We start from the raw sequence: 21,954 nt of genomic DNA on the forward strand, positions 1-21,954 counted from the left end.
TTAATGTTTTATTTTAGTGATTTGGTCGGAAATGTATTTGGTGTTCTGTTTAAAATTTACTGAATGTGGGAAGGGCGCCAGCCCACTAACAATAATTCAGGAATACAAGTATTTCTTTAAACATGATGATGTTATCCTTGTTTCGAAGTGAGTTTTAAGAAACCACTTTCTTGTGACAATTTACATAGAACATACTTTACACTTATTATAGTAAATCTATCAATTGCCCTTCTCACTCACCTACATGGTTTGTGCTTGAACTGAAAAAAATAATTCAACCTGAGCAAAACGTCAAGAGAGTTTTTATTTATTTGCAATGAAAGTATTGTTTAATTATGACAATGTTATGAAATACATGTTATTTAATTAAAACAAGCTGAATAAATCAACTGAAAGCTCTGACAGTAGTGAATTGCACCATACATGCATCCTCAGTGCAGTTTCACAGCTTGCAGAGATCAGTTTCCAACTTTGGATGCTCGGGCTGCAGCTTCTAACTGTTCCAGCTTTTGAGGGAGGGTGACAGTAGCAAAATGGACCCTGTTGTCCTTCAGTTTTTGTTTCACAGTCTGTGTTAGGCCGAGCACCATGTACTCCTGCTTTTGCTTGTCATATTGAGGCCAACTGACCAGACCAGGACCACTTGGAGAGCTGAAGAGACATTCAAACATGTCAGTTTCAGACAGCATACAGGCATGTGGCAAAGAAAAACACGTGGACAAAATTATTGGTACCCCCTTTAAAGAAATAAAAACCCACAATGGTTACTGAAATAACTTAAAACTGACAAAAGTAATAATAAATCAAATTTTAATAATAATTAACTAATGAAAATCAGACATTGTTTTTAAAATGATTCTATTAAACCACAATTTAAAAGCAAACTAATTAACAATGTTTATTGATAAAATGATAGTACCCTTAACTTAATATTTTGTTGCACAACCTTTTGAGTTAATCACTGCAATTAAGCGATTTCTGTATCTTACAATGAAAGTTCTACACTAGTCAAAAGGTATAACGGCTACTCTTTGGGCGGCTTCTCCAGACTGCATGTTACAGGTCTTTCCACAGATATTCAATAGAATTTACATCAGGGTTCATAGAAGGCCACTTCAGAATAGTCCAATGTTTGCTATTTTGTTCTTAAAGTGCCCTTTTCTTTGTATGCTTCATTTTTGTGTCTGTGAACACAGAGCTTATGTGAATTGCGAGAAAGTTCTTTTTAAGGGGTACCATCATTTTTGTCCAGGCTAGTTTTATTAGTTTGTTTTTTAAAATGCTTCTGATGAACCACAATACAAAAGCAATGTCTGATTTTAATTAATTTTCAGTAAATTTTAATTTAACTGTACCAACAATTTTGTCTACTTGTGTATGTTTGTTACTAAATGTGAGAGAATGTAACAGTAATTACAGAGGCAAACTGTAGCATCGGCGAATGATATCAAACTCAGGAGGGACTACTTTGGTTCCTGATGCGGGGCTAAAATTGAATTAGTGAGCATTGTTAAGAGTTAAACTCAGAAAACCAAAACAACGAAAGGACCAATTCTGAAAGCTTAGAGCCGAGGGGAACTGCAGAGTCAGACAATCATTCTATTTGGGTTCATCCCTGTAAGTGACTCCTTTATTTTTCTTTCAGCCTTTTCGTTTCTGTCATTTCTATTAATGTACTGATTAGTGCAGCTTTAATGATGTTGCCTGTCTTAGTTCTTACTCACCCAGTACGAGCAAAATTGGCCCAGTATGCCATCATGGTCCTGCAAAACCCTTCATCCTCCATGGTAATGTTGCCTAAAGATGGAGCAAAAGGAGTTCCTTAAAAAATCAACTACTGATATCCATCAATCATCTCCTGACTTCACACCTGATATTCACTTTATTTTAAAATAGCTACTCAGGTCAAATAGGCACGAGTAACTTCGATAAAAGCTACCTCTGATCTTTATATTGCCGCTCCAGAAACATCCTCCAAACATGAAGATAACATCATCTGCATGATCTGCTTTCACAAAGCTGGGTCTGGTGTTTTTGAAGAACTCAGCACTGTGCACAAACTCATACATGTAAACTGGAGCACCTGCATCTAAAGACACAGAGAAGAGAAAAGACAAGAGGTGGACGCTTGGGCTTAAATTAGGGTCAATAATAAATTTCTCTTTGCAGGTCATTCTAATTGTTCATTACCACAGTTAGTGATACATACAGAGGCATTAAGATGGTCCTGTCTCTCAGAATTTATGGCAAAACAGCTAATGTGTAACAAGTGGCTTTGTCATGTGCTTTCTATTGGCTGCTTTCACCCAGTCCACCTCCAACTACTATTTCAGGGTAAATGAAAAATGTTTCATATACTCATCCAGCCAATAATTTTATTTCAGTTCTAGAGTAGTTCTTCTTGTATTCTGGTCTATATGAACATATTATGTTTTGCCCCCACTGACCTGAGTGGTATCCAGCCACTTTGACAACAGGCAGTGTCATCAGTAGGTCTCCCATGATTTCAGTGAATTTGTCTCTGATCTCCTCTGGTGTGTTGGCATCTTTGAGGTATTCATCAGCTATGATGCTGTTAATATAGGACGCCTGAGACAGAGCAGAAGGTTGTACCATCAGATTTCCCTCTGAGGTAGTGCTGTTCAGGAATTCAAGAATTGTTTTTCAGCCCATTGGCAAAAATAATTTTGTGACCTCTTATCAGCCAGTGAACCAAATACAGTAACTACAAACAGGCTGCTCATCTTTTGGGATACTTTGACACTTAGGTTGAATTTGATACTGATAAAACAGAGTAAAAATATTTTTTGACATTTGTGAAAATTGACTGCAAGCTTGGAAGAATTTCTGTGGCAAAGGGTGTGGATATTTGGCCTGTCAGGGGCCCATGATTTAAAGAATAATGGCCAACCCTTACCAGCTGCAAACATCTTAAAGTAACTAACCATTCATTGTCAATAGACAGCCAGCCATAACACAAGTATTGGGCATGATTAAACACATGTCTAAAAGGGCTCTTGATGATTATGGTTTTTGTACGTTTTGAAAATAATCCTTAATTTGCTGTATTGAACTCTGATATTCAGCAAAGGGTTGGCCATTGCCATTATTTCTTGTGGTTTTCTATCTTTTCCTTAAAATACAATAAACAGTAATTTTAATTTTAGTGCCAATCAATCAACAGTTTTCAAAGTTCTCATTAAGAAGCATCAACAGTGATTATGGAGCCTACCCCTGCAGGGTTGAACATATTAATCACTGGCAGCACAGACTCTCGGTTCATCCCGTTCACCCAGCCAGGAGGGGCAAAACTCTGTGGTCAACAGGAGACAAAGGTTCATATTTAATTTAAGACTGATATGAAAGTTCAGTGACACAAACATATGTGAAACTAGAAAAGCGGCTGTCACAGAGGTTCAGGTATATAGACTGCGAATAATTACAGTGAAAGCAGTGACATGTGTGTGACCTGCGGCAGGATCCATCCAAACTCATGGTTGGTGATTCCCATCATTACTGGAATCTTCAGTACTTCTTTCCTTTTGAGAAGCTCCTCTGCCAAGTCGGTCAGAAACACACCATCCACCACAGCTCCCAGGTAGATTTTACTCTGAACATACAAATGTATGAAATCAAATCAAACTTGGAATAAGTGTTGGTTAAACAGCTATGTTCACAAGCTGCCATCTTGTGGCAAAAACTAAAACATCTAATGTGGAATTTTACTCAGTGGATGGACTTGAAGTTTGGTTACTCCATCACATGCACCAGATCTATATCTTAATTGCAGCTGGTTTCCTTGCATAGTCAGGACGAATATTGTGTGGATGTGAATAATTTAACTTAAACTATACTGTAAAAACAAAAGGACTCAGGAAATCCAAAATAGAATACACAAAATTAAACATGATGTACATAGTCAAAATAAAGTTGAAAACCTGTATAACATCAGCTTGTACAGTTTCAAAATTCCCATTTACCTTTTTGGCTGCCTCAATGAACTCGTCCTTATTCTTTCCTCTCCAACACTGGGCCATTTCCTCTGTGGTGCTGTGGTCACACCCAGTGAGATTCGCTATAGTCTAGATAGTAGAAATGTTAACACATTGGTAAATGTAGCCTGATACAAGACGTCTCTCTGACTTTGCTGACATTTTCTCTACCTTACTCCTAATGTTTATTTAGTTCAGTGAAAATTGCAAATATTATTATTAGCACATTTTGGAAAGACAACTACAAACTTCCTTAAACTCTCAAACACCTACAGCCATGTTCAATGTTAGTAAGTCCAGGTTTAGTTTCTTTTTATTTTATTTAGTCTCCTTCTAATTGTGCTGTTATGGACTTTAATTTTTCACATGCTAAGTGAGACCTGTAGGCTCTGAGATAGAGCTCCTGGGTTTTTGGAATTTCTCTGAGCATTGTGCAGTCTGACCTTGAACATGCTGGGACATTCACCCCTTTTGCACTATAGTAGTTGAACTGAACTTGTTTGGAAATTGTTTTCTAATCCTTTCCAGATTGATGTGCAACGGCAGTTCCTTCTTTAAGACTATTGCTTATTTCTTTTCCTCTTGACATTGTGGCAACACTCAGTTGAATGCTCTAGACCAGAGACCACTAACAGGCGGACCGCGATCCGGGTCCGGACCCGGACCCAGAAGCCATCCCATACGGACCCGGACCTACAGCCAAATCAGTCATGATTTAAAACCTGACGGGGCGCTTCTATTTTCACTGGCGCAGCTTTTGTAGCCTTTACGGTATTGATTTAGTGGATGAGGAAACGCACAGACCAATTGCATGCAAAGTTAAGCCATCCCCCATGATACCACTCAGCCAATCAAGTATGTGCATTCCAGGCGGTAAACATACGACTCAACAGTGTAGACAGACAAAGAGTTAGAGGAAGGTTACACATGAAAAGACTGTAGAAAGAAAAAGAAAAATAGCGATACATGTAGAAAACAAAGGGAGAGAAACGGGCGACTGTCTCATATGTTCAGAAACAGTGGCTCACGTTAAAAGTGCCAATGTGAAACGTCATTATGAGACAAAACATAAGGTTATGAACAAACATACCCACTCAAATCTGAAGTGAGATCACAGAAAATAAGTAGTCTCAGAGCCCCAGTATGAGCAGTCCACCAGGATCCTGAGCCACACACTCACTGCCCAACAACGTGCTCATGAGTGTTCTCTCAGAGCTGCTTGGATTTTGGGTCAACACAAAAAGCCAATTCCTGATGGAGGGGTTGTCAAAGAATGCATGAGTGCAGTAGCTGAAACACTACTTGAGGGAAAACAAAAACAAGAGCTTTGTGATAAGATAAAGCAAATACCCATGTCAGCATCATCTGCCACAAAGAGAGGTGATTAACTCATTTTTGATATGCAGTCCTACTTTTATTTAGTTAATGAGAGAACATATCTACAGTCATATATACTGTATGTGTTCAGTTCTATGTTACATGACAATAAATATTGTCAAAAGTTTTTTTTTTTAATTGTACTGAATTCATTTGATTTGACAGTCAGGTAGTGATTACATGCAGACGTTGATACAACTACTAGGCTACTTAAATGTATATCACACTAAGACATTATGACCTTCCGGTCCTTTGCTTCAAGACATTTCCTCTAACTGGACGTCTTTAAATTTTAGTTTTATAACCGTGCTCTTGACCAACAAACTGCCAAAACTTCTGCTTTTATAGACATATTAAGACCTGCTGATGATCAAATCAATGTTGCTGCAATGTTACCTCCTTACTGCTTCCATAGGATTTCAGAGGGAGTCATTATTGGCAACTCTTTCTTGTTTTGGTTCATTTTGTAAAACATGTAAACATTGTCACAGTTAAAAAAAAGTTAAGTTGTTAATCTGAGGTTATATTTTACAAATATTAAGATACACTGCTCAGTCAATTTTTATTATTTCTCCCAAAATAACAGAATTAAAAGAGTGGGGTACTAACTGTTGAACATGCATTGTATACAGTGCCCTCTAAGTGGGACTGAGACTGGAGGTGTCAGGGTTGGTGTATGAGGGTGGAACCAAGTAAATAGAGAGTGACTGAGGGTAAATGGGGTTTATTGAAGCAGAAAAGAAAAGTAAAAAAAAAAAGTATAACTCAGGACAAGAATAACTAAAAATCATAAAGGAGGTCAAAATCTACATAGACAAAACTAGATAACATGACTAGCAGAGAAGCAGGGAAGGGAATTATTAGGAAGTTGAACATGACTAGTACAATGTGAACTAGGGAAACTAAATCTGCTGATGAGAAAAAAAAAATCACACACACTGGCTAAACAAATTAATACTAAGACCGAAACATGAAAAAGGTGGAACTAAAGCATGACAAATTACATACACAGAGGTCAATGAAACAAAATATTAGCAAGAAAACTGGGGGATAAAACTAACCGAAAATGAAGTACAAAAGCAGTGCCATGGGGAGAAATATGCGCGAGAGAAACTGCTAAGTGGAGTTCAAAGTACAACATAAAAGTGGCAGGAGTCTCCGGGAGTGACACTGACAGTGTAGACACATAAGGGAATAACAAGTGCAAATATAATAAAGGGGGTGTGCGCACAGTGAACAACCAAACCAGAGAACACAATTCTGTCAAAATGGTGCGTACAATCAGGAGCCTAGATATACAAAGGACTAACAGGGGCAAGAACAAACAAACCAACAGGGGTGCGCATACAGGAAACAACAGAACCATGATAACACAATGTGTCAAAAACTGTGTGTGCAAACAGAAGCTTGCATACGAAAATTTAAAGGTGCACACTAACCGACTAAACAAGAGCATGGGTTCCAATTAATCAGGAGGCAAATGCATTAAAGAGAAAGGATCAGGATAAATGACTCAAATAACACATGGAGAAAACTATAAACTAAAACTTCAGGAAACAAAGCTCACAAACAGGCACCCACAAAACCCCAAGAAGCTCAGAGTTCATAGTGGAGATCTGACAGGGAGGGACTCTTGCAAGGAGTTTAAATAGACAGGGTACAAACAATCAAGGCCGTTGATGAAAAGTGAAGTTGCTGGAGTTGCTGAACTATGGCAACAGGAAATGACACAGGGGGAAATATCAAAATAAAAAAAAGGAAGAGGAAGAATAGCTGGAGTACAACTGAGAGGGAGAGACTGAGAGGCGGAGTGTAGGTACGGGAATTGATGGGCAACTGGGTTTAAGAGTGGGCAGAATGGGACAGAGATGGTCAAGGTCGAGGGTAAACACAGTCCGAACTGGGATTCATGACAGTAGGATTGCCACTGCTAATACCAACAGGTCAAACATCAAATCCAAGTATTAGTTTCCATAGTTTAAAAATAACGCTATAGGTGAATGTCTGTTAGTCACACAGGTTCGCAGCTGTAACCCAATGGCAAGGTGTTTGAAAAATTGCAAAGTCAAATCTATAATGTGACTATAATCAGTGCCTATAATTGAAGATTGAACTAAATTTTGAATAGCAAAAATTACATATTAATTAAATTAATTAATTAAATTAATCTAAAATTACATTCTGACAGTCAGAATTCCATTGTATGGAGTTCTGAAAATCACCAAAATATGTGTAAATATATGTTAATAATACTGATTTTAATTTTAAAAAATCACAATGTCATTTTTGACCTTTACAACATATCCTCACTCCCTTTATAGAAATCTTAAAGGAATTGCAAATTGTCAGCAGTGATCTTTAATTACAGACAATCTTTTAAATGTGTAAAAATATCTTTTAATACTCATCTGAACTCCTGTGTTAGAGGATGTTCAGACTTTGCCACAACTGGCTGATTTATTACAAACACTGTTCAGTCTGTAGTGAGAAAACCCTGTTGCCACTACAGGTCAATAACAGCATAATCCTTTTTACAAATTGAAAGCAGAACATTCCTATGTTGTGTTCTATTGTACATAAAAAACTGTCTTTTACTCACACCGGACCAAACACACTTTGGATTTGTTTAGCACCAGGAATGTTGTCTAAAAACTGACCCAGCTGGAAAATCCCCAAAGCAAATGTTGTCTGGCCCTTGGTCCCACGTTGACTGACACAAAACATTGCTGAAGCATTCATGTAATAAGGTGCATTTGTGAAAATGGCCAGTGATTATTATTGCAAAATGTGGAAACAGCAGATCAAATGGATGTAAATGGGGTTGCCCTTGTGTCTGACTGGTTTTCTGCCCTATAATCATGCAATGGAACAGCAGGCAACATTTTCCAGCTAATAAGCTCTGACAAGCTCAGTGTGTACTGGCAGCAGTGAAAAGCAGGTGGCTATTTAGGAGCTAAAAAATAACAAAGACAATGTACAGTAATGTTCTTTTGTGTGTATTGTTTGTCTACATAAGTGATTGTTTGCTAAGACTTTCATCATAACTTAATGAGCTGATCAAATGTCAATTATGTGAATGTCTTAATTCAGGACCAACAAATGGCAAAAAATGCACAAAACTTTAGGTTCTATAGCTACAAATACATATTCAGAAAAATACGCATATGTTGGAGAAGTTTTCCTTTACATGTTTAGTATTATACATATTACTGTACCTTGGCAAAACTTAAAGGATCATTTGAAGTGTAGGCTCCGAGCATTGCTACTCCACTTTGAAAAATTGCCCTCTGAAACAATCCTTTGGCTTGTGGAGACAGAGTCTGTTCAAAAGGAAAGAGATATACAGTATGTAATCCCTTGATAGATGAACATGATGAATGGGAAATAACAAGATTAGCATTGGGTCATTTAAAGAATATTTATATAGATTTGCAATCGATCTTTCCTTTTTCCAGTGAATAATTTTCTTTACCAGTATGGAGGCACTGATGGCCCCTGCAGATTCTCCAGCAACTGTGACAGATTCTGAATCACCTCCGAATGCTTCAATATTTTTCTTTACCCATCTCAGAGCTGCCAGCTGATCCAAGAAGCCCCAGTTGCCCTGAGCATGTTCGTCTCCAGTGCTTTGGAACAAGAATAGTCAAAACACAAATCATTTCATCTGGAAAATTCTGTGACAGAAATGTGGTTAACAACACAGTTTCCTACCTCAGGAAACCAAGAAATCCAAGGCGATACTGAATAATAACCATTATTATGTTTTCATAAGCAGCTAATGGAGCACCATCATACTGAGAAGCTGAACCCATTGTTAGACCTCCTCCATGGATCCACACCATTACCTGACACACAACACAACATAGGTCAAAAATAGGTGTAAGGTTGTAAGGTTCCTCAGAGTACTGAACGTAAAGCATCCATCTAGATGAACTACTGTTAGACACCATATTTTTAAGATTTGTATGCCCAAATACAATAAATTCAGTTTTGTCTGAATTTAGAACTAAGTAATTAAAGGACAGACTTTATGTCTTTCAGACATCCTTGACGTTTGAAACATTTATTGGTTTTATCTGGTTTTATAGATAAATATAACTGGGTGTCATTTGCATAGTAATGGAAATTTATGTGTGTTTTTTAATATTGATGCTCAAAGGAGACACGTATAAAGTGAAAAGTATGGCACCTAGCACAGAGCCTTGTGGAATTCCATAAATAGCTTTTTTTGCATGAACCAAATTGGAATCTATCTGATAGATAAGATTTGTAAATACATTTTAAGTCTTTAAGTGCTGGAGCTGTTGTACATGAAGATTTAGCTGTAATAATTATGGGGAGAATCTGGTATAATGCTTCCCTAATAGAAATTTGTTTCTCAAAGAAAGTCAAAGTCATTGTTGCTGAGAGTTAACAAAAAACTAGGATCAACAGAGCTATGACTCGTAAGTCTGGGTACAGTGCTAAAAAGAAAACAGAAGTTTTTCCTCTATTAATGATCAATAATAAGCTGTCTGGCTGTTATGGAGGCCTTTTTTGTATACTGACTTTCTTTCCGGTTTAATAAACTACAACAACCATCCCCAGTTTAATAATATGTATTCTTCCCAGGGACTCAGTGGTAGAGCATTGGGTTGGGATGGTGAAGGCTGCAGCTTCAAATCCCATCACACCAGGTGTGGCCCTGCCAAGCCACTAAGCGCCACCTTGGTGTTGGTCCCAAGCCTGGACAAATTGGAGGGTTGTGGCAGGAAAATTTATGCCAAATCAAGGTGTGCAACACATTCCACTGTGGCGACCCCTAAAAGGACAAGCCGAAAGCTGTTGATCATCATTATTCCTTCTTTCTAGGTTAAACAGGTGAAATGTCACTTCCTTTCCAGCTTATGTGATGCTTGTTTTAAGTTGTTTGTGAATTGTACCATGGAGCTCGTCTCCTCTGATTCAGTGCCTTCAACAAGATAATTAACTTGTATGGGAGTAAAGTTAAAGTGGCTACTCTCCACTGTATTTATACAAGGTGGTGAAGTAAATAATAAATAAATAATTACTTTAAAATTGTTTGTAGCATTTTAAGATAAACGCCTACTGTAGTGGAATTTTTTTCTAACCGCTGTAAAGTCCATTATTGTTAAATTCTTAATAAATGATATCCACATTGTCATTCCGCTTAAGACAGATTTTGCCATTGGGAATTGCAGTGATACTGTGTAGGACTGTACTGAGTGTTGTTCATATGTCATGTCTTTAACCCACCGGCAGTTTGTCCCCTTGCTTTGCTTCAGCTGGAGTGTACACGTTCAAATACAGACAGTCCTCCGAAATCTCTGGTGGGGTGAATTCTATTGACATGGTCCTAGAAACATTGCTAACTATTTCCAAATCCTGGACACACCTGAAGTAGAAAGAGAGAAGAACTGTGTGTCATTCACAGAGAAAACCCTGTTACTCAGATGTTGTTATGTCGCCCATAATTACATAGGGGGCTGCTGTGTGCAGTCTCTCTCCCCCTCCCAGGGCTCTGCATCCTGGGGAGCAGCCAGACGGAGGGGTCCAACAGGGGGCCGGGCAAAAGGGATTCCCAGGTATTGCTTCACCCTCCTCTCTGTGCCCTTCACTGTCACATACTCTCCTCGTATTCGGCCATTTTCCAGAGACACCACAAGGTCAGTGCTCCCTACTGAACAGAGAACAGATTTGAGTTTTTGTTGTGGTACTGTTATTCCCCTCGTTACTTTTACTACCAATCATTTAGCATGTTATACCTTTTTTTTTTTTTATTATTGTTTACCTGCAGAAACGTCCTGCAAGAAACATTAATAGCTAATAACAGTGGACCTTGTGGCTGTTTTTATCAGTAACTCAGTCGGACTGATGCCCAGAGAAATCAATTTCCTAGTGTTTTAACTTTTTGTCTTAAAGGGCATTTTAGACCATGTGCTCGGTGCTTTAATTTCAATAAAGATTTTAAAGTGCTAATTCGTGGAGCAAAACGTTTTTGTTTTTTTTCTCTGCCACCCCTAATCTATTCTGATGAGGGACAAAAATGTGACTTTAGGACTTTAATTTTAAATATTAATCAGATATTTAATCCAATGTGCACCCTTCTTCTGATGTTTCAGTTCACTCACACACTCAGTGCTGGTAGAATGAACTGAAGCTGAGCGTGGATAAAGGGTTCTGGTTGCATTAGTGCCTTTTGGGGGAGAAAGTCTTTCACTGCTAAGTGGAAACTTTAGGCATTTCTACATTTCTACAACATTTCTAAGACAAATGTGACATTTAGTGACAGCTGGAGCTACTACTGCAACTTGATCATTTTATAAAACATCAACAAACTGTAACAGCCCAATAAAAAAATCATTGTAGGTTTGTGATATAGAGTAGAAAATGTTACAGTGTAGCATGTGCACTGAAGAAAGAAATCAAAATACCTACCCCACCGCTTCTTTTTCTGTGAACCCACTGTCAATACATGTTGTTAGTGTGAGTGACTTTTTCACACACACATGCACACACACACGCACACACACACACACACACATATGCACACATGCACACACACACACACACACACACATATACACACTAACAGAATGCATGTCAATACTTGAATTAGTTGGCAATTTGTACATATGACCATGTTTTTTCAGTACAGTAACAAGACAAGACAAATAAATTAAATACATAATATAGCTGCATTTTGTTTTTGTTAGATATCTTAAGATCCAAGAAAACAGTACAATCAACATATGCATCTGTCCTCTGTCTGCAGTGGCTGGTGGCTGACAATGTTCTGCCCTAAAATGAAGTCAGATAGAATAAATTGTTACCTGTTGCACCTTCTGGTATCTCTGTAAGCACAAGAAGCAGATACACGATGAACAGTGCTGTTCTCATTCTGACTGAAGAAGAGGAAAAGACAAAGAATCAAAGTGAACTTTCAGCAAAATAGCCCCTGTCCTGGACCTCTAGGACCTCCCCTCCAACACACATGTTTGCACAGCTATCTCTGTGAGGACCCTCATTGGTGTGATGCTTTGCCATTGATCCAACCTTAAAGCTAGGCAGTACATAAGTATACATTTGAGTGTTTTCCCAGTACAATACCTAGTCTAACTATAACATACAGGCAGACCATGATAAAATAATGAGGAATATGTAAAAACAGGAAGAATGTAAAATTTGAGAAAAGTTTTAGAAAATGTATATAAAAAAAGATGCAACGATTTGCAAATTATTTAAAACTTTATTTTGAATGTATATAACACAAAGACATATTGATTTTGGAAAGTGAGACACTTTTTTTTTTAAAGGATTTGCTTATTTTGAATGAAATTTGGGCAAGTTGGAATGGGGCAACAAAATATATAGTAATGCTAAACAATTTTAAAAAGGAAAAAACACCCTAATGGAATGTGTCAGAACTAATGAAGTTAATTGGCAACAGGTCAGTATTATAATTAGAAATAAAAAGAGTATCACAGAGAAGCTGAGAAATGGGGCGAAGTTCATTGTTCTGAAAAAAACAATATTATGAAGTTTGTAAAAGTAAAAGTAAAAATATTTGGGGATTTCCTGATCCATGGTTCATAATGTCATAAGAACATTCAGAGAATTTGGGAAAATATCTGTACACAAAGGACAAGGCCAAAAACAAGTATTAACAATTGGTCGTGATCTTTGGTGGAAATCAATGCATGAGCTCAGGAACCTCTCTGAGAGTAATGTCATCAAAAGTCAATGCTGAATGACATATGCAGATATTAAAACATATGCTGCCATTTCAAGGAACATTTTGCTTATTTTAGCAAGAAAATGGCTCAGAAGTAAAAGAGTCCAGGTGCTAGTGGTACTGAACTGTCTGCAATCCAGGTCCTGAACTGTTGAGCAGTAGAAATCCTGTATGAAGTAAGAATGAGAAAAGGTTTGTTTTCACAAAATTTTCACAAAAGCAGTCGGTTTCATCACTTTCCAAACACAGTGTTTAAAGAAGAGGAGATTCTATACAGTACTAAACGTGCTGCTTTCCCAACTTTTGAGATGTGTTACTGGCATCAAAACCAAAATTAGCAAAACCAATTAAACTTCTAATTTTCAACATTTGATATGCTGACTTTGTGCTACTTCAAAAATAATTTTGGAATAATGGAATTTGCTTTGACAATGATCTGTACTTAGTTTCAGCACATTTCTACTTTACTGAACAAAGTGCTTTACAACGTTGTTTCTCATCATCCAGTCACACACACTAACAAACTGATGATGGCATATCTGTGCTTTTTGTTTGAATTTTACATTGTTTCCCAACTGGTTCCCAGCCCTCTCTGCCCTCGGATCCATCTTTTGCACATGTACAGCCCTCAGCTTGACTCTCTCTCTCTCTCTCTCTCTCTCTCTCTCTCTCTCTCTCTCTCTCACACACACACACACACACACACACCTGGGTGATGGCTTGGCCTCACCCTGTCTTTACACATCTGATTCCTGTTGTAATCAAGTCCCACACACATACACTATTTGCCATCCACTCCATTTCCCCTTTGCTGGATCCGTGTTAGTACATTACTGTAGCTATCAATTCCCCTGTATTGACAGGACTCTGGGTTTTTCCCTGTTTGCCATGGGCTTTGTTGATTCAAGATGAGATCTAGTTTGCATTCATACTTGTTATGAATGCAAATACTGGTCATATTCTTATGCCAATCCCTCTGTGATATTTTTTTTAGTTGTGAGGCAGTGGAGCTAACCACTCCATCACCATGCTGCTGCTGTCAGTAAATAATGTGGCTAAATAAGTAAAATTAGCAATGTTTACACAATCATGCATGAGTAATTATAATCCTATTATGTCATTTTACATATTATATACTTTTCTTTTTAGATCTTAAGGTATATTTTGTATGCCTATGTTATCAACTGGATAAATTATAGCTCAACTAATTTATCTTCAGATTCACATCACAAATCATTAAATGTGAGAAAATTTTTTTTACTGGACTTCAGATGATTTGCAGATGAAAAAATCTTTGCATTCATTAAACTTAAACTTCATACTAACTGCTTGCCCTCTGAATATGTACCCACGGTACGGATGTATACACGCTTCTGTTCATAGTGCAATCAAGGAAATGGGCAGGAACATATTTGACACACTGTATGTTAAATATAAATAATGATGGGAATTCTGGACCATAGCAATGATGTTTTGTATCTGAATGAACATGAAAAAGTAAAACAATTATAACACTGTAGCTGCTGCTGCACATACACACATCAGTTCACTAAGACCTGCACATGGTCATCTGTTGAGAGTCAGTCTGACCCTTAGGATCTCCCAGACAATATAGTGGACTGCAGAACAGGAAACCAACTTACTAGATCTTTATTCTATATACATACACTAAATGATTTGTTTTATAATTACTCTTGCTGAGGTTGAAATGTGTTGGTTCGCTCCACGGTTTTAGGCTTCGTGGTTCTTGAACGGGACTCGTTCACAAAAGAGAACATCATGACAAGTCATCTCCCTGTCAGCTCTCACTCCCTTCACAGCTGGGACACATAAAGTAAACCATTAGCCAAAGTGGAGCTGTCAGAGTGTTCATCAGCTCAGTCTTTGTGGTGTTTCCTACTCTGCTGGTGCTTGTCGGACCCCCATCAATGGTGGTTTGGCCAGTTGTGCATGTTGCAACCTGTTATGAGACATATCCTTTATTAGAAGTAGTTATAAACAGTCTGTGGTGAGTGAGAGTGTGGTGAGAGCCAACAGTCTTTGGTGGGACCTGACACAGCAGTTGGTCTTCATCAGTTTGACACCACCTTGGTGTGTCCTGCATGGCCCTTAACCCCAAAACCAAGTGAACCATCAAAAAAAGGCTTTAAACTTTGCTTAATATATCCAAACCGATACATGTGAATACATGAGAGTTCAGCCATCATAAGCAAGCACATTATGTCACAACCACAGCTATACATAAACAGTACAGTCTCCATTGATTTGGCCTCTAGTGCAGCATATGCAGAACTCTAACTGCTGTGTCAAATTACTAAAACTTAGTCTTTAACCACTGAATCTCAGTGCTGAAAAAATTGTATTTTTACTTTATACTTTATATAATGTACTGTTTGTTTTTACTAACTAATGATTACCTGTATAAGGTGTGTTCAGTCAATGAGAAGCTGGAAGATTTCAATTCAGTTTCCCTACTTTACCCTTGTCTAAGATCAGATCTTCCAGCTTCTGATGACTGAACACACCTTATCCAGGTAATCAGCAGTTGCTAAGAAAAGGGATAGATAGAAAACAAAAACGACAGCAGCTATGAAGTGAGTACCACTGTACTAAACACAATATCCTCTGACTTCTAGTAAATGGCAACTGATGAGAAGCTAAGAGGTTCTGAGAATAAATTCTATAATAAACTTTATTATTTGACTGGAGGAAATGAACTGTTCATAATATGTTGACACATTGCCAGTTGTTGTATGATTCTAAAAAGCTAAGGCATAAAGAATATCTTGACAGCTGGTTAAAATTCTTCTAGTGCATTGTAGGAAAGTGGTTTGATAAATGGAGGATCTATGGCCATAGAATAAATGTGATGACTAGAAGTATATAATTAATTTTAATATTTGACCAAAAAAAAATTTCTTATTCCCTTGATTGTTAATAGGTGCTGGTTGTATTAAAAAAAGTAAAAACAAAACAAAACATTCTTGTCGACTAAAACACATCAAGGAGCCACATCAACTAGCTTTCTATGGCTTTATGTTAGGATGTAAATCTATGTTGTTAATTCCCTATATTACAATATATATCTGCTTTTAGCTGAAAACCTTTACATTATTGGTCTGAGGTTTGAGAATAACTTGTTTCTCTTTAGTTTTTTTTTTAGTCTTGGATTTTGTTTGTGGGTACCCCTTCTTGGCTAGTTATTACTTATTAGTTTTCAGGTTTTTTTTAATTACTTCAGTTTTTATTTTAAGTAGTTTTTAGTAGTAGAACCACTCATTATTTAGTGAGTGTTAATGAGTGTTCTCTTACCCTCCTTTTGTAGTGATTTTTTTATTTTTTTGCCTATTTGTTTAAAACATTTTTTATTTTAAGTTTATAACCATTATCCCTCCGCTGGCAGTCCCCTCTCCTAGGTCCTTAATATAAAACACATCTTTGTTTCAAAAGCAGGTTGACCACAATTACAAACTTCATAGTGTGAGCAACAAGATAATACGATCTGAACTGAAGGTTCCTTTCAAGTGATGTCAGCTGGAGGCATTTTTTTTCAGCTAGATGAAGAGATATTTTAATATAGGGAAGTTTAATGGTGTTTGGTAACTCAAACTAGATCCAAAAAAGCAAGTTTAAATGCAGTGAAGGCATCCTTTAATTGTGATACCCTGCAGTTTGTCCTAATCCCAAACTATAATTAGAAGGTAAAGGCCTCGATAAAGATTTTCTCAGAATTCTCAAACTTTGTGGTGATTTAAAAAAAAAAACTCCTGTCTTTAATCTTAGAACTTGGAGTTTAAACATTCTGTGTTTAAAGTCTAGAGTTTAATAAAAAACACATTTTTACATTGGCTTAATGGTTTTATAATGCTCTTCCATGTTATTGAGTCCTTTGTTGGCTTTGGCCTTTCCAAAGGATTTGTTGATAGAATGATAGGATAGAATGACATCAATCTTTTGAATAAGGTAGTTACACTTTACAGAAAGAGTCATAGAACTGGGGCCCAAACCAAGACCTGCTGCTTTAACCTGCAGGGCCAGATAACCTTATATAAAGTCTACTGTTGTTGCTAGTGCCATGGTTTTGGTAGAACACTGTGAAATTGTTTTGTCTAACAAATTCAAACATCTGTTATTTCAACTATTATGTACTTGGCTTCTTTTACTACTGTGCTTTTTTTTCTTTTTAAACAAATATCACTGATATGATAACTTTAAGCTTCTCCTTGGGATTTCAGTTTGGAATAAGTACTATCACAGTATTTAGTAAATCGCATTACAATCAGCCAAGAGGCAAACATGCAGTAATTTCCAGTTAGACAGGCAGCAGACAGCACAAGGTCCTAAATATCTACACGCTAGGGCCATAACACCCTTGGTTATGAGATAGCAACTATAATTACCACAAATATAGGTCAAGCATCGACACAATAGCAAGAATGTGTGTGAATCCTCTAGTTATGTACCTGGTTTTCTGCATTCATTTGTCATAAGGTGAGGTGGTCTTGTGATGTGTGTGTGATGTGATGCACAGACAAACACAACGTGCTTAAGCTAATAAAACAAACACTTTTTTTATTTTTCATGTCTTTACTGAACAGTCATGAAATGTTCAAGGAACAAGCATATGCATTTAACATCATTTTGCAACAATAACCTCAAACTTCCTGCAGTGGAGTAAACTTGTAAAATGTTCAGGAGGAACTTTGGGTCATGCTTCAGCTCACATGTATACTTGGTGTCTGCTGAGAATACAAGTCTTGAGGTATAAAAGCTCAGAATAATGATGCTCCCATCACCATACTTTGCTTTTAGGATGATACATATTGCTATTAATTGAAACTACAATTGAACTGTTCCGGGGCTGCATGTTGTGGAGGGGGAATGAATTTGTATTATGCAAGGGTGGTTGTCTCATAGTTGAAACGTTTTTTGAAATTTCTTAATCATGACCATGATCCATTCTACCAAAAATGTATTATTGTAACAATGAAAACAAAGATCCTTGAAGTAGCTTAGTTTACCTAAACTATGGTCTTTGTTTCATATAACCAAGTACCTTTTGTGCCTAAACCTAACTAAATATTTTCATTGTCACAGCAATAGAAAAAAATCCACTCCATCCATCCATCATCTAAATCACTTATGCTGTAGAGGGTCATGTGTGGACAGATCCTCAATCTATAACAGGCCTGAATGTAAAGACATCATTCACACTTAAGTTCACATATTTGAGTAATTTAGAGTCCAGAGGTATTCTGCATGGCTTTGTGGGAGTGTGGGAGTGGGAGTGGGAGTGGGAGTGTGGGATAATACTGTGGTTTTAACTGTTTATTTGGGCCTCCTATACTATTGCCAAAGGGTACTAAGTCAGAATTTTTGTTTCTTTTAAAAAACAAGATATCTCCCACTTAGCAGAAAATTTAATAAAATCTCAAGCTTTCAGGATGTACAGATAAAATAAAAGATAAATCAACCAAAAGAAAATGAAAGAGCAGTCTATGAGGAAGAAAAAGCCATTTTGCATCTTTATGAGTTGAATGAATGAATATCTTAGAAATTATCCAACCTATTAATTTCCATTTTAAAATAAAAAAAATTAAAACAAATATGATATGAGTTTCCATGTGTCTTTTAAAACATGTAAAGTCATGTTTTATTTTTATTTTGTTTACAATAATAATTGATGCTAACTATGATCATGTTTAGTGTTTGGGGCCTCTGTATATTTACACCATACTGGGAACCACCTCTGACTGTGACAACTGCACATTCAAAAGTCAGTTTAATCAAAAGAAGAACTAAGTCTCCCTTAGACATGTGGCTGCAAACCACTGGCTCAACAAAGGCTACATAAAAAATCTGACATGTAAAAGGAACATAACTCTTCATTTAAAGTTGGTTTATATTGCTTATTGGGCAAAACAACCTAATATATTTGAGTTCATCACACTAATTTTCTCAAGTTTAGTTAACTTTCTTGAGGTGGTTTTCAAAACACTATTGTGACCGACAAGCTACAGAATGCTTGACTGAAATAACTCACATAAGCATTATTCAAATTGGGAATGAAACTCAGCAAGCAACGGAAAGTACAACCAAAAGTGGAAAAAACCCACTGGCATTATGCAAGTGGGCTAACTTACTACAAATATGAGCAAAATAATTTAAAAAGTCAGTGTTTTCACTAATCTTTAGGCAAGTACAGTGTCATTTGATAATCCTGTGAGCCAATCTTAGCCTGTAAATTTCATCTCTGACCCCAGAAGTCAGGTTTGACAACACTGTTTACCTTTCATTATCAGTAGATTAACAAGATGTTACATCAGGTCGGACAAACACAGTGAGTTCTGTGAACTTGAGGGAAGAGCAGCAAGGCCAGCAGAACATTGGTTTAATGTGGGAGCACTGAGGAATATTGTACATTGGATATCAATAAACCCTTTTGTTACTAGCACACTTTTAGATTTGTCATAGGTAAATCAAGTAACAATAATGAATTTTCAATTCCATTCAGTGCTTTTGTGAAACACAAGTGAGGCATATGTATATTGAACAGAATATGCACTGTAACTTTTTTGTCAAATGGAATACAGCTTTTCCTGCTAAAGTGCTGTCAGACCAAAATTAGGAAATGGGAGACACATTTACGTCTGTCTAAAAATAACTGGATGAACTTTGGACCCTAACATATCTGTTAGCGATCAAACTACAGCTGATTGATGCAGTTTGGCGGCTTTAACCTGTGACAGAGGGTAACAACAGTGATCAAAATATGCAAACTGGAAAGTGCAGCCTGCTACAAAGCTAAGCTTGCTCTTGTGGATTATAGTTACAACCCACACTATTTCCTGTCCCCTCATTATGTGAATACATTTAACAAGGCTGAATTGCTTTCAATGTGTTAATAATACAAACATACAAAATGTGTAATCTAGCATTGAACAGCATCATTTTCCATTAAATAAAATGACTCAGAAAATGCCCCATTGAAACCTTACAAATGACCTGTGATTAGTTGCATACACTGATCAGGCACAACATTAGTGTTTTTATTATAGAAATCTGAAATGGTTTTAATAAAAATACTATGAGCTAATTTGTGGTTATGTATCATTATAGCATAACCACCTGTCAGCATATAAAGTGGTTATATGGGGTGACTGTGGCGCAGTAAGGTAGAGCAATGGTCCACCAATCTCACAGTTGTTGGTTCAATCTCCGGCTCTTCTAGTCACATGTTGAAGTGTCCTTTAACAAGACACTGAACCCCAACTTAGTTGCTCCCGGTGAGCATTGACCATCCCCCCATTGGTGTGTGAATGGGTGAATGAGAAGCAGTGTAATTTGATTGCCAATAGGTAGAAAAGCATTATATAAGACCAGATCATTTACCACATGACATTATGAAATTAGCTTGATCTACACCAACAGTGACCTTTGATTGTTGATTTTTTTTTTATCATTAGGTAGTTTATTTTCCCATAATTTCTATAATCTGTATTGTTTAAAGTACATAGTTTTCTTAGTCAAGTACTTTGGCGTTTGTACTTTTAGGAAAATTAAAATAATCTGCTGAGTACTTTTACTTAGTAGTAAAAGATTTGTTGTGGTAGTTTAAGTGGAGAATTTTTTAGGCTTGTACTTGTACTTTTATTGAGTATTGAGTTTTTGTACATCTATCACCCCTGTACACATTTTATTGCATTTTACTGTGTATGGGGCTGTGACATTATTAGAACCATCAGTATTAATGTTGTGGGCAATTGCTGTACAGACGGTTAGTGCAGCAGTTAAACAAAGAGGGATCAAAGTACTATACACCACAAGCAGGGTCCGGTTTATGATTAGGAATCATTGTAACTTAAGTCAACCAGAGAGTGAAATTTAAGGTGATGACGGTTACTTTGATTTTAATTTTTTAAAAGTAAGAGCCTGCAGTTTTGCTGTAATTATTACTGGAGAAATAAAACATTTGACTTTAATTTAACATTTCTACAATGGATCTTTGTCGTGTCCCAAAGTACAAATTGTGAACTTTGTTTTCTTAATGTTCCTTCCTGTGTTTCTCTTGAAATGCAGCCATGTAAAATTTTAAATACTCCTCTTAAATACTCCTCTTGTTATATTGTAAATCTTGCAAAATATCACTAAAATCCATAAAAACAATCACATTTTGAAAGATTCACATGCTAATGAAACTGTTTAAACACTACTTGTAATCATGGGCTGACAACAAGGAAATAGTCAAAATAAAAGGAAATCATCAAGTTTTCCAGTTGACCCCAACTGAAATTTAGGGAATGGCATCATGGTCCAAACTACAATCTAGAATGTTTAACGCAATTTCCAATAAACCCCAAAAATCTGCAAAGCACGACCCAGTGCTGGAAAGAAATGTGGCTATATAGTGTAACATATAAAGAAAGGAAATGTTTAAACTGCCTTTGAGGCTAAGACACATACAAATTATAAAACTATATGCACTGTGTAGCTCTGCAGAGCAAAAAGTATGTCTTTTCTACATCACATGCTCCGTGTGCCACTAGGTGGCACTAGTGAATTGAATTTCATATTCTAAGTCAGTAGACTATGAGGAAAGGCAAGCATGTGACCAAGGCCCACTCATTCATATTATCCCTGAATGTAATAAACGTTAGATGGACCAGCAGTTCATCCAAGAGGCTTCATTAGTATTATACTTCACTGTCTTGTCGATTTGTAGTTTAGTGCTAAAAGTATGCAAACCTAAATCAAACTTAAACATTTTCAACTAAAACGTTTAATTTGCCTAAAATTATGAATGTCATTGTATAAAAAAAACTCCATCTACATATGTACCTATATGTCCTC

The 21,954-nt window shown here is 36.8% G+C and overlaps 1 protein-coding gene across 2 annotated transcripts; it reads right to left on the reverse strand.

The window, feature by feature from the left end:
• Positions 1-291: 291 nt before the first annotated feature.
• Positions 292-12,363, reverse strand: ces3 (carboxylesterase 3). Of its 2 annotated transcripts, none has more exons than XM_067502742.1 (13): positions 12,203-12,363; positions 10,848-11,049; positions 10,626-10,764; positions 9,081-9,214; positions 8,842-8,995; positions 8,585-8,689; positions 3,981-4,082; positions 3,470-3,610; positions 3,233-3,313; positions 2,448-2,589; positions 1,940-2,089; positions 1,725-1,797; positions 292-651 (listed from the first exon to the last, which is right to left on the reverse strand). In XM_067502742.1, the coding sequence occupies exons 1-13, from the start codon at positions 12,267-12,269 to the stop codon at positions 459-461; spliced, it is 1,683 nt and encodes a 560-aa protein (XP_067358843.1). In that variant the 5' UTR covers positions 12,270-12,363; the 3' UTR covers positions 292-458. The 2 variants fall into 2 exon arrangements, with proteins under 2 accessions (XP_067358843.1, XP_067358844.1); XM_067502743.1 differs by having other exon boundaries at positions 10,848-11,046; positions 12,203-12,338.
• Positions 12,364-21,954: the final 9,591 nt, after the last annotated feature.

Source organism: Channa argus, chromosome 4 (genome assembly GCF_033026475.1).
Source record: "Channa argus isolate prfri chromosome 4, Channa argus male v1.0, whole genome shotgun sequence".
Taxonomy (NCBI): domain Eukaryota; kingdom Metazoa; phylum Chordata; class Actinopteri; order Anabantiformes; family Channidae; genus Channa; species Channa argus.

Coding starts and splice junctions, on each gene's coding strand:
- ces3 (XM_067502742.1), bottom strand. CDS start 12,269: ATGAGAACAGCACTGTTCATCGTGTATCTGCTTCTTGTGCTTACAGAG. Junction 2,090..2,447: donor AGTGGCTGGATACCACTCAG/GTCAGTGGGGGC, acceptor CTGTGTCTTTAG/ATGCAGGTGCTCCAGTTTAC. Junction 652..1,724: donor GCCAATTTTGCTCGTACTGG/GTGAGTAAGAAC, acceptor ATGTCTCTTCAG/CTCTCCAAGTGGTCCTGGTC.